This window comes from Anolis carolinensis, chromosome 3 (assembly GCF_035594765.1).
Source record: "Anolis carolinensis isolate JA03-04 chromosome 3, rAnoCar3.1.pri, whole genome shotgun sequence".
Classification (NCBI taxonomy): domain Eukaryota; kingdom Metazoa; phylum Chordata; class Lepidosauria; order Squamata; family Dactyloidae; genus Anolis; species Anolis carolinensis.
In genome coordinates, this window is record NC_085843.1 from 156,822,334 (window position 1) to 156,834,961 (window position 12,628).

General features: G+C 43.7%; 1 protein-coding gene and 1 non-coding gene across 2 annotated transcripts; both read right to left on the reverse strand.

The window, feature by feature from the left end:
- Positions 1 to 1,544: 1,544 nt before the first annotated feature.
- On the reverse strand, positions 1,545 to 11,703 carry tpt1 (tumor protein, translationally-controlled 1). The gene is made up of 6 exons (XM_003226619.4): positions 11,535 to 11,703; positions 9,368 to 9,441; positions 7,351 to 7,541; positions 5,802 to 5,907; positions 3,861 to 3,977; positions 1,545 to 2,493 (listed from the first exon to the last, which is right to left on the reverse strand). Exons 1-6 carry the CDS (start codon positions 11,560 to 11,562, stop codon positions 2,491 to 2,493), a joined length of 519 nt encoding a protein of 172 aa, XP_003226667.2. The 5' UTR covers positions 11,563 to 11,703; the 3' UTR covers positions 1,545 to 2,490.
- Positions 2,575 to 2,705, reverse strand: LOC134298156 (small nucleolar RNA SNORA31). The gene has a single exon (XR_010005105.1). It is a non-coding gene; the product is annotated as a small nucleolar RNA SNORA31 (small nucleolar RNA).
- Positions 11,704 to 12,628: the final 925 nt, after the last annotated feature.

Sequence of the window (12,628 nt, forward strand, 5' to 3'; positions counted from 1 at the left end):
AGGGAACAGGGCTTTGGCGCCCATGTAAGGACCTCTTTCCTTCACTATATTAGTTTAAGCATTTAAGAAGAAAGTTGTAAGCAAAATTGTGTAGAGAATGCCAGGGCATTTGGAGTTTTTGTTTTCATGATGAATTTGGCAGGGTCAAAGTTTATTGGCTATGGAAAATAAACATTTTAAAGATGCATAGGATATCTGTTAGCTCCTGAATTAAGTAAACACACTTATCTCAGTGAGGGAGAGGAGCCAACTAAATGAGGATTTGTATTTATTTTATTGCTTAATTAGGTGACTAAACAGAATTCAGAATCAGAAGAGTAACGAAAAGGCGCAACAACTGGGTTCTGGTACAGGCCAATTCCTAGCTATGCATGTTTTCAAAGACAATTCCCTCAATACTTTCCTTTAATGTATCTGCCTGTTACTAGTCCAACCTTGAGAGTTAAGGAGTGCCTGGGTATTTTCAAATGAGAGACCAGCATGATTACACTGTATGTGCCAAAAGATGACATTTCCCTCATTGCAAAAGCTGAGAAACAGATGCTCTGAGCAAGCACTACCATGCACCTATCAGTAATAGGCACTCTATGATAGCTTAAACCCATTTTAAGTGGTTGCAGAATCAAGGTGCAAAGACGAAGGGAAAGTAATGAAAGCTAGTGAAAGTTGAAGGGGTCTCAAAAAAGGAACCAAAGTGAGACCTAGGAAATGAAAAATTGCTATCAAACAATTTAGATCACAGTCCTCAATTCTAGCCCCTGCCACATGAGACAACTAATAAAACCACTCCCAACAGATGGCCATCCAGCCTGTTTAGAACCCTCCAAAGGAGACACAACACTCCCAGGCAGCATATTCCACACTGAACAGCTCTTAATACCAGAAACCTCTTTTTCTGCAATTTGAATCAATTGCTCCAAGTCCTAGTCTCTAGAGCAGCAGAGAACAAGCCTGCCCCTCCTCAATGTGATTTTTTCAAATATCTGGAAGGATTTGGTCAGAACTGGCAACTTCAATGATGGCTAAACTGAACTGATTAATCAAAACATAAGTGAGACTATGGATAACTGACAGGAATATGCAGAATAAGTAATTTTTGTAATACAATTTTGATATACACCCAGCAATCAGTCAATTGCCTATTTAGTTACTCCACATGGCAGAATTCAGATACTCTGAATAAAGATGCAGGTCTACAATGGCTGACAAGTCTAGGCTCATAATCATAACCCAGGTATGTTTCCCAACTCATTCATATTCATGACATGGAAGGAATCAGCAGGACACCTTCGGATTCCATCACAGCTCCTCCTTATTGTGGTACAAAGCACTGTGTCAGATTAATGCTTTATTCCAGTACCACAAATTTGCAGAGATACGTATCATATAATCTAAGCATGTAATTTGGCCTTAATTATAAAATGCCACCTTTTCCATCCTTGTTACTGTTTTAACTTTTGAAGGCAAAACTGCTTTTAACTTATCCTTGGGAGAAGCCCCGCCCAAGGATAAATAACACAGAATGACTTACAAAAAGCAAGGCATTCAACTTAAAAGTTTATATACTCTCAGCCTGGCATACAGATGCATACAAGGGACAGAAGTAGAAAGGTGTCCTCAGGATTTTGCAAAATGTTCATTAGATAAAAGGTACACACATTGCCTACTACAGGTCATTCTACTGTCCAGTGCTTAAAGGTTTTCAGTTAACATATGAAAGATCTGAGCTTAGATTGACACACCACACAGCAAATTAGTATCCTGTGATTATTGTGATGCATGTATTACTTAGGTATTTTACTTTACAGTTACTTCAAACTACAGCACATAAGCAATGCCTCCTGTGAAGATTCCTTGCCTAATATGCTCCTCTCTGCCATCAAGGATGATCTTTCCAAAGCTCTGCTTTTGTCGTGATATTCTGAAGGGATCCATCTCTCTTTAACTTGTTAAGAACTCAAATCAGCACCACATTCAGGCTTCCAAATGTGTCCTTCAGCTAGTTATTGTTGTCTGTTGAATGGCAAGGAGCCACAGCCAGTTTAGAAGGAAAGCCTTCTTTTGTATCTGTTGTTTTTCAGGTGCCTAAAAAGCAGTTCAGTTGTGGCTGGTTGATCTTCCATGTTCCAGGACCCCCGACATCTGGAGACTGTTCCCCGCATGTACAAGGCCAGGCTATGCTAATCCAAATGCACAAGAACTACACGAAGCCTGCTGGCTGGAGAACCCTGTTCAACACATTAAACCAAGAGGCATGACCTATGCTGGGTTTAAATGAGTTTGTTTTTTATTTTAGACAGCCTACATGACAAGTTTTTTAAAAACCAATGCCTCCACTCCAAATATTTCAGGGTCAAAATAAATCAAATTAAGCTCAAGACGGCATCAGTCCAGTTTTCAGACATTGCTGAGTCATGATGTTTTGTTGATGAATATAGAGCAGCAGCCAATTATGATGATGATGGGTGATCCAGAAGAGCTGATCTCTTGTTACTGTTAAGAAAGTAGTGAGAGTTAGTTAGTCTGTGCTCAAAAGCAGTTTTTTTTAATGCCAAAGTTCAGTACCTTTTTTTACATTGTTCTCCCATTTTCAATCTGAGTTGCCATGATATCAGGCAAACAGAAAGCGCAAGGAAGTTCCTGTTGCATCTTATTGCAAACCAGAGAACACAAAATAAATGCTCCTGGCCTATCAGCAGATGCTCAACATTCAAGGAAGTATCACCATACCACCCTAAATGCTCCCAATCCCATCTGATTTCAGAAGCGAAGCAAGGTTAGCACTTGGAGCACCAGGGATTTCATATAGAATAGTAAATCCTGTTTATAACTCTAGAGGCCAGTGAAAACCTGGCAGCAAGAACCCAAAGTCTGACTTTTGTGGCCTCAGCCCATGTCCAAATGGAACCTTATTTTGCCCTAAACATGTCATGTTTTTCCATATTTTTTCTATGAGCCTACCTGGGCCCTGAGATCCTCAGGAGAGGCCTTTCTCTTGGTCCCACCTCCATCGCAAGCTCAGTTGACAGGAATGAGGGAGTGGGCCTTGTCTCTCAGTGGCTGCCCCTCGAGTCTGGAACTTTCTGCCAGAATGGCCCCCTCTCTGCTATCCTTCTGATAAGCAGGCTAGAACCTTTCTTTTAAGGTAAGCTTTTAAAAAAGGAAGCTTTTAAGACCGAGCCAGGAGTCCTGTGTTTTATGTGGCTTAACAGATTTCTTTAATAGTTTTATTGGTTTTAACCATGATATATATTTTTAATATTTCTATGCTTAATTATTTTATGGTTTATATACACTTTTAAATCTCCTTTGGGAGACAAAATGGGGTGTAAATATAATAATAGTAATAATAACAATAACAATAGAAGAAGCAGCAGCAGCAAATGTTGAGATAGCCAAGGTGATAAGTGGCACTAAATTATTAGGGACACCACAAACCCAAACAGTCTGCTAATAATTCTAAAACAATTTTTTCAAACTAGATAAAATTGTCACTGGGCAAGAAAAACCCTGTTCATTCAGTTGAAGTTAATAGCTCAATGACAGTGTCAACTCTGTATGGTGGGTTTAAAGCATATTCAATGTTAGGGACAAAGATTAACACTGCTTCTACTATTGTCATGCCCTTACAGAAGCATATGGCACAGCCCTACACAAGGACATTGGTTGCAACCGCTGAAAAAGGTTATTACAGCACTTACTATCCTGAAAAGGTTGCAAAGATTAACTGTCCAGTGCTATTAACATCTGCTGTTAAAAATTCATCCCAATACAAGGAAGATAAAACCTCACACATTTTTTTTCATTTCTGTCAATATTTTAAATCACATAACCTTTGCATTTCAGCAATTTCTACTTACAAATTTTTCCATCTCTAATCCATCCTTAAAGAAAATCATAAATGGGGTCACGCCATCCTCACGGAAATCCAGCAAGCCCACCATGCCATCTGGATTCATGCTGTCACCTATAAAAAACTGGAATGAAAAAAAAACTGGAGGTTTATTTACAAGACACTAGTTTCAAACATAACTAATTTTGAGCTAGATATACTTGTTACCAGTATTCCAAATGACGATCTGAACTTTTTAAGGCCTCAAGGGCTCAATGGTCAAAACAGCGAAGCTGCTGCGCCGGTGCGATAGTGTTTTCCTGTTGGCAACCCAGCCTCTGTAAATTCCCTTTTGAGAGGCCCACCTGTTGCCTAGGCCTTGAAGCTGATGTAAAACCCTTCTCCTCCATCCCAATTGCCACTGCCTTGATCTTGGGAGGGAAAAGCAGGCACAGCTCCCCAAAAACAAATGAAAGGCCCTTCCATCCAACCCAACTACCACTGTCCTGGCCTCAAAGGGAAAGGAGATGAGGTAGACAAAGCTCTATCATGGCTAGGGCCAGGAGAAAATGAAACTACTGTGGCCTCAGGAGAGGGGAAGAAGGGGCAATATGTGCTGAACTGAACCCCCTCTCCCACTCTACCATTCCTTTTTTTTATCTTGCATTGTGTTTTAAATAGATTGTAAGACAGAGACCAGGGAACTGCTTTGCTGTAGTTTTACTTATAAAGTACCCTATAACTGGATGTTAGTATATAATTAATGATAGTAATCTTCTACTATAACATGAAATTAACCTTACCAGAGCAATTCCAGTACAGTACTACATAGCAGTTTGAAAATACAGTAGTCTAGCTTATCCAACATAAACGGGCCGGCAGAATGTTGGATAAGCGAATATGTTGGGTAATAAGGAGGGATTAAGGAAAAGCCTATCAAACATCAAATTAGGTTATGATTTTACAAATGAAGCACCAAAACATCATGTTAGACAACAAATTTGGCAGAAAACGTAGTTCAATACGCAGTAATGCTATGTAGTAATGACTGTATTTATGAATCTAGCACCAAAATATCACGATATATTGAAAACATTGACTACAAAAATGTGTTGGATAATCCAGAACGTTGGATAAATGAGACTCTACTGTACCAGAAATCTTATATAGATTTTTTTACCCAAGTTCTAGACATTTCCTACAAATTAGTAGGCTTTATAGCAGGCATGGGTAAACTAAGGCCTGGGGCCCGGATGCGGCCCTCTGGATGCTTACCTAAAGCCCTCCTCATTTTCCCTGTCCTTTTGGCATAAGGATGCAGAAAGGATGGGGGAGGAAGACACACAGCAGCTGGGAGTCCTGTGGAACACTTTCAGCCACTGCATGTCTTGCTCTCTTCCCAGAATAAGGACAATCCGAGGAAGGCACATATTGGCTGAGAGCCCTCCTGAGAACTCTTGGTGATTGTTTGTCTTGCCCTCCTCCCAACATAATGCGCCCAAAGATCGGGGGAAGAGGATCAGGACAGTCGCTGCATGTCTCATCTTCCTCCTGATATAAGGATGGGGCAAGTAGCCTCGTCCTTATGCCAGGACAACCTGAGGATGACCTGGCCCTTGCCCTGCCCCCTCCTAGCCCTCCATTTCTCAGGCCCTCCCAGCACGTGTCCGGCCACCCTCCCTCCTGGCCCAGCCCATGTCTGCTTTATAGCAACTGTAAAAAGGGTTGCCTGGCAGGGTTGTTGTGTGAGGTATATACCTACAACCTCTGAGGATGCCTGCCATAGATGTGGGTGAAACGTCAGGAGCGAATACTTCTGGAACATTGTAATACAGCCCGAAAAATACCCAAAAACCCTGTGAGTCTGGCCATGAAAGCCTTCGACATCAGGTTGCCTTGCTATTCAATCACCATCACTTGCCACACAGATTTTATACTTTATGAAGGAATACAGAACTGTGCAACTTGCCTGGTAATTTTTGAAGTTTGCAAGGATATGTTTGACTTGTTCAGCTGCTCCTGTCATGAACGGCTTTACTCTCTCTGGCTTTGTTTCCTCAAGTCTGGCTTTGATTCTATGGAAAAAAAGGAGTTCTTAAACATGACCAACAAGTTCTAAACAGCAGTCTTAGGTTCAATTCATGTTCCTGTCCCAATATGAACAATCACATGTTTTCCTTCATTTGTCAGTTTTATATTGTCTCCAGGAAAGTTTGTCTTACTTAACAGAATTTATGTAGAAATAACCTGACATGGGTAAGGTTTACCACAGGCCTCATTAAAGCAAGATTAGCAAGAGTATAACTCGGGATAATCTATCTGGTGGCTCTGTCAGGTCATGCAAAGATAGTTTGACCTCCATGTAGTCATTATGGCAGGGTTGCTTTCTCTTTGCTTTTTCTTCCCTGCCTAGGGCTGGGCTCTATTCACTTCCATTAAAAGATTTTTCAAGCACCCCCATCTTCTAGGACAGTGTGGTCCAACCCACGGCCTGCAAGCGGCCCACCAATTCATTTTTTGTTGGCTCTTGATCTTCTTACTGGAAAAACATTTTAATTTAACATTTGGAACAAAATTGTTTGCTTTAAGTTTTTAAGAAATTGCCATATAATCGCCATATTGAAGCCTCACATTCCTATACTAAAGTTTGATTGGCCTTGGGTAACTAAATGTTGGACCACACTGTTCTAGGAGCAATGCCCTTCCCTCAAAGTGCTTTGAGCTGGATTTTTTTTTTTTTTGAAATTTGAAAGTGACTTCTGCTCAGTGGCTAAAACATGGAAAATTCCCCAAAGTATTGTGAAATTGTCTCCCATGGAAAGAAACCAATAGGGAAAATTAAGTGGTACTGCCATCACAGATTCAGTACAAAGAACATGCCCAGTAACACAACTTTATAAAGGCCTTCCCCTGACATTGAGTCTAGTCATGTCCAACTCTGGGGGTTGGTGTTCATCTCCATTTCTAAACCAAAGAGCCAGACAAGGTGTTGTCCGTTGACGCCTCCTAGGTCATGTGGCTGGCGTGACTGAATGGAGTAAGCTATCAAAATTCACAACAGGAAGAGGCTATTCTTGCTACTTTTCCTTATTGTTAAACTAGTCAATCCTGGACTTATGAAGTGATTCCCATTTAAACCATTACACTACATCCACAGTGATATTACACTTGCCTAGTACTACAGTTGAATCTTGATTTTAAATGGCTGTTTTCTCTCCTAGAAAATCAGTGTCTCCACTAGCTTAAATATCATTAAAAGGGCATCCACTGTGATTTTTCCAGTATTATTATGAGATATAAGAGTAAATGCTGTATCTGAATGGATGAGCAAAATCTATGTAAGGCTGTATATTGTAACTCTACTAGCAAACAGGGCACTAATGGTTTCCAACAGGGATATCATGCTCACAGCTGCCTGCCACTGTTCTCCAAATATCTGAATATTTTGGTATGTCATTCCCATACAGTCAATGCTGCCGTAGACTAGTGTTGAAGTGAAGAAGGCCAGGATCTCTTACGCTTTCATGTAGTCCTTGATGTACTTCTTGTAAGACTCTTTAGTGAAAGTTGTCTCCTGAAGGTGATGGTTCATTACAATGTCAACACCAGTGACAACTGTGGCTTCTGCCCCTTCACCTTCTAGACCTTCAGCAGACGCATTTCCACCAATTAAAGCATCATCTATTTCGCCTTCTTTCCTGCTCACCATCTGATTGATTGAAACAAAAGATTCTAGTAAGATACAATTTTGTGGTTACAAAATAAAATCAATGGCTGCCTATACATAAATGTTGGACATATATCTACGCTGACCATTTAATGCAGTTTCAAGCTGGTATTGAAGGAAGCGGTCTTGCTGTGCAAATTACATAGGAAATCCCGGTTCCAGTTTCGATGGCACAAACCACAAAGCACTAACGCGCATTAAGAGCTTTCTTTTGCCCACTTTTGTGGGAGTTTGTGGCTGTTGCAATTTGAAATTACAATCTGAAATTTCTTGGTTTCAACATGGCAGCATTTTAAAGTCTCAAATTCGAAAGTCGGGTGAGAAGTAAGAATACTGAAAGCTTATCGCCAAGGAACTGGGAAGCTGCTGCCAAAAACCTGAGGTAGATGAGGATATCATTTTAGTATCTGTTAAACAAGTCTAAATAATGCTAAAGGGGAACCCATGCTTTATTTTCCTCTGCCACATTAACAATGAGTATCTACAGAGCATGCCAGAGTTTCAGACTTTGTCTCAGCCTGAACAAGTACAGTAGAGTCTCACTTATCCAATATTCGCTTATACAACATTCTGTATTATCCAACACAGCTTGCCATTTAGTAGTCAATGTTTTTGCAGTCAATTTTTCAATACATTGTGAAGTTTTGGTGCTAAATTTGTAAATACAGTAATTACTACATAGTAATTACTGTGTATTGAACTGTTTTTTCTGTCCATTTGTTGTATAACATGATGTTTTGGTGCTTAATTTGTAAAATCAATGTAATTTGATGTTTAATACGCTTTTCCTTAATCCCTCCTTATGATCCAACATTTTTGCTTATCCAATGTTCTGCCGGCCCATTTATGTTGGATAAGTGAGATTCTACTGTAAGTGCTCGTTTCCTGATGACACATTTTTGCATGATGATACAGTCCCTTTCCCATTGGGGAGACTAAGAATTAGCAGGAGGCAGCCTTTACAGTGGTTCCCAACCTTTGATCTTCCAGGTGTTTTGGATTCTACTACCAGAAATACCAGCCACCTTTCTAGCTGTTAGGAACTGTGGGAACTGAAGTCCAAAACACCTTGAGGACCATAGTTTGGAAATGACTGCTTTAGAGCCTTTCTATAACCCCAAGCCCTCATTCATGTCATGATTCCAGCTCTTAAAGCAGAGCAAGTGTCAATTTAAAGTATTCTCCTGACATTAAGTGTAGTCGTGTCCGACTCTGGGGGTTGGTGCTCATCTCCATTTCTAAGCCAAAGAACTGGCATTGTCTGTAGACACCTCCAATGTCATATGGCCGGCATGACTACATGGAGTGCTGTTACCTTCCTGCCGGAGCGATACACCTATTAAAGCTACTCATTTTTGCAAACTGCTAGGCTAGCAGAAGCTGGAGCTAACAGCGGAAGCTCACCCCGCTCCCCGGATTCAAGCCACTGATCTTTTGGTCAGCAAATTCAGCAACTCTGCGGTTCAATCCACTGCACCACCGGGGGCTCACTTACTTATGTATTATTCAGCCATCTCTTTTGGGTTTCTACAATTGGATCGTTTGAACATCGCATTTCAACTTTACTCTCATTTATAGCCACTTTTCACCAGGGCAGCCAGCATGTTTCCACAACAGCTCAAAGGCATGCCTCTTTCCAAAAGCAAATCAGCCCTCCACTCCAGGGCTTTGGGAGGAATAAACCAGCAAGCCCTGGAGCTGAGTCAAGGCACCTTTTGCTTCTAGCTAGGCTGTTCCTGCTGCTTATCCACTCCTCCCTCCAGCATCGCCTAGTGAACCAAGGCCTTCTCAGACCCCCAGAAGCCTACCTTTCCCTCCACTTCCAGACAGAGTCCGTCAGCCACTTCTTTAATCTTGTAGATGTCTGAGAACATCTCATCCTCTGTGAAAAGAAAGGGACAAGATAAGGGTCTGCTGTGTACTCTTCAAGCTCTGCCCAGAGAGCACCCCCTTTGCCTCTGCAACTGCAGCCATGCAGCCTAGTGAGTCCTCAAAGAGGGAAGGTAGAGCCCAAAGACACCCTGGCTTGCAAAGACCTCTCTCAGCACAGGCCACACTCCTCTTATGTGGTGACTAAAAAAGCCAATGGGATTTTGGCCTGCATAAATAGAGCAGTATAGTGCCTAGATCCAGGGAAGTCACGCTACCCCTCCATTCCACCTTGGTCAGACCTCACCTGGAATACTGTTTCCAATTCTGGGCACTGCAATTGAAGGGAGATGTTGACAAGCTGGAATGTGTCCTGAGTAGGGTACTAAAATGATCAAGGGTCTGGAAAACAAGCCCCATGGGGAGCGGCTTAAAGAGCTGGACATATTTAGCCTGCAGAAGAGAAGGCCATGATGAAGGCCATGTATAAATATGTGAGGGCAAGTCATAGGGAGAAGGGAGCAAGCTTGTTTTCTGTGGCATAGACACTGAGAACTGGGAAGGCCTAGGGCTTGAGTGCTCTAACTGGAGGTCAGCTGCAACCAGCAGTGCTGCAGAATTTGAAGAGGCACGAATGGAGGGCTTAAGGGAGAAATGTGCCAAGAGGAAGGCACGTCAAGTCAACCCTGAACGGGACTGCCTTCCATCTGGAAACTGATATCCTCACTGTAGAAGAACATGCAGGTCAAGAATAGGGCTCCACAGCCACCTACGCATCCACCACCAAGACACTACACTTGGAGAGCCATCATCCTCTGGCTACGAGGGATTGCCTAAGTAAGATAAAGGTAAAGTTTTCCCCTGACGTTAAGTCCAGACGTGTCCGACTCTGGGGGTTGGTGCTCATCTCCATTTGTAAGCTGAAGCGCCGGCGTTGTCCATAGACACCTCCAAGGTCATGTGGCTGGCATGACTGCATGGAACGCCATTACCTTCCCACCGGAGCGGGATCTACTCACATTTGCATATTTTCTAACTGCTAGGTTGGCAGAAGCTGCAGTTAACAGCGGGTGCTCACTCCTCTCCCCGGGTTTGAACCTGGGACCTTTCAGTCTGCAAGTTCAGCAGCTCAGCGCTTTAACACACTGAGCCACTGGAAGTTCACACACTGAGCCTAAGTAAGTATAAATATACGAGGGGAAGTCATAGAGAGGAGGGAGCAAGCTTGTTTGCTGCTGCCTTGGAGACTAGAACAATGTCTTCAAACTACAGGAACTGAGATTTCCACTTGAACAGTAGGAAGAACTTCCTAACTGTGAGAGCTGTTCAGCAGTTCATGAGTGTGGTGAAGGCTCCTTCTTTGGAGGCTTTTAAGCAGAGACTGGATGACAATCTGTCAGGGGTGCTTTGAATGCTATTTTCATGCTTCTTGGCGGGGGTTGGACTGGATGGCCCACAAGGCCTCTTCCAATTCTATGATTGTATGATTCTAGAACAGGCATGGGCAAACTTGGACCCTCCAGGTGTTTCGAACTTCAATTACCACTATTTCTAACAGCATCAGGCCTTTTCCTCCTCAGCCCAAGAGTATGGCCTCACTTTGTGTGTGTGTTTGGTGAGGGAGAGCTAGGGGTTCGACTGGATGGCCTCTCTCAAACTCTACGATTCTATCTCCTGTTCGCGCCAGGCAGGAAACCGGCTCAGCTCTAAACCGGAAGTTCTCCCTAGGGCTGCCAATACCTCTGTTTCTGGACCACGGCCACACACGCATCTATCCACACCAACCTGGCTGCGCAAGCGCAATCACCACCGCAACCCGCTCTTGCCAGCTGGAAGAGCAGCAGCAAGGCGCATGCGCGTTCTATGGAATGCCGGCGCGGAACACCTCCCCCACTCACCGCTCGCTGCCCTTCTTCCCCTCCCCACACTCGAAAGCCGCGCAGGCGCAGTGTGAGGAAGAGGCGCTCGTTCTGAAGAGGAGCTTGGAATGCAAGGCTGCGCAGGCGCAATATCTCCCGCCTGCGCAAGGGGGAGGGGGAGTTCTGAGCCTACTGCCGCCACCCCCGACTGATTTTCCCCCACAGCGGATAGGCATCTTTCGCTTACGGGTGATGCAGTCGCGGTAGATAATCATGGCTGAGGCGTCGGGCAAAGTCGGGTCGAGGCAGCAGGCGGTGTGTGGCAGAGGAGCGGCTCGGCAGCGGCCCCCGTCGCGGACAAGGAGCGAGGCGGAAAAGGCCGAGGCGGTGCCTCCACTGAGCTCATATAGCCAGCAGGGCACGTCCCGGCCGCCCCAGCGTCGCCAATCCCTGCGCTCCTCATGACGCACGAAACTGTGACGCAAGCACGCAGGGACCTACACGCCGCCCCGCCCCTAGAGCTACGAAGAGTAGAGCGGCTGGGCTCTTTGTAGGCAGGCGGAGCTTCCCGGTCTCTCCCTCCCTCTCTACCGGTCTCAGGCGTTTCCATATTCCGACTGGGAAACGGTTTGCTCCCAGTAAAAGCGATAGGAAGGAGTCGTATTCATTCGGGCCTTTATTGTGTCTGAACATAGGTTTATTTTCTGGTAGGAGGGACTGGGGGTCTGTGTGGGAAGCGGCCGGTGCACTGTATTCCCCTGAACCCGCTTCATATATGGAATGCCACTTCACTTGCATTGTTGTAGATAATGCAGTGGTTCTCAATCTGTGGGGCCCCCAGGTTTTTGGCCTACAACTCCCAGAATTCCCAGCCAGTTTACCAGCTGTTAGGATTTCTGGGAGTTGAAGGCCAAAATATCTGGGGACCCACAAGTTGAGAATCACTGATATAATGGAACTTGACTACCCACAGATTTGGGTAGCCATGTTGCAGTGGGCTGGACCATGAGCTCGACCCCAAGCTATTATGATTTACAGAGACCTCACAACCTGAGGATGGCTGCCATAGATGTGGGCGAAACATCAGGAGAGAATGCTTCTGGAACATGGCCATACAGCCCGGAAAACACACAACAACCCTATGATTTACTGTATTTATAAGCCTCTTTTCTCACCCCTGGAGGAGAGTGGTTTACAACATAATAATGGCGAAATTCAATGCCTTCTTTACATACATGTAAACCAAATCAAACATCTAAACAAAAAAACCCCAAAGCTATGCATTAAAATCAGTAAAACCATTAAATGTAAAATATAAAGATTTAAACATAAAAGCATAGA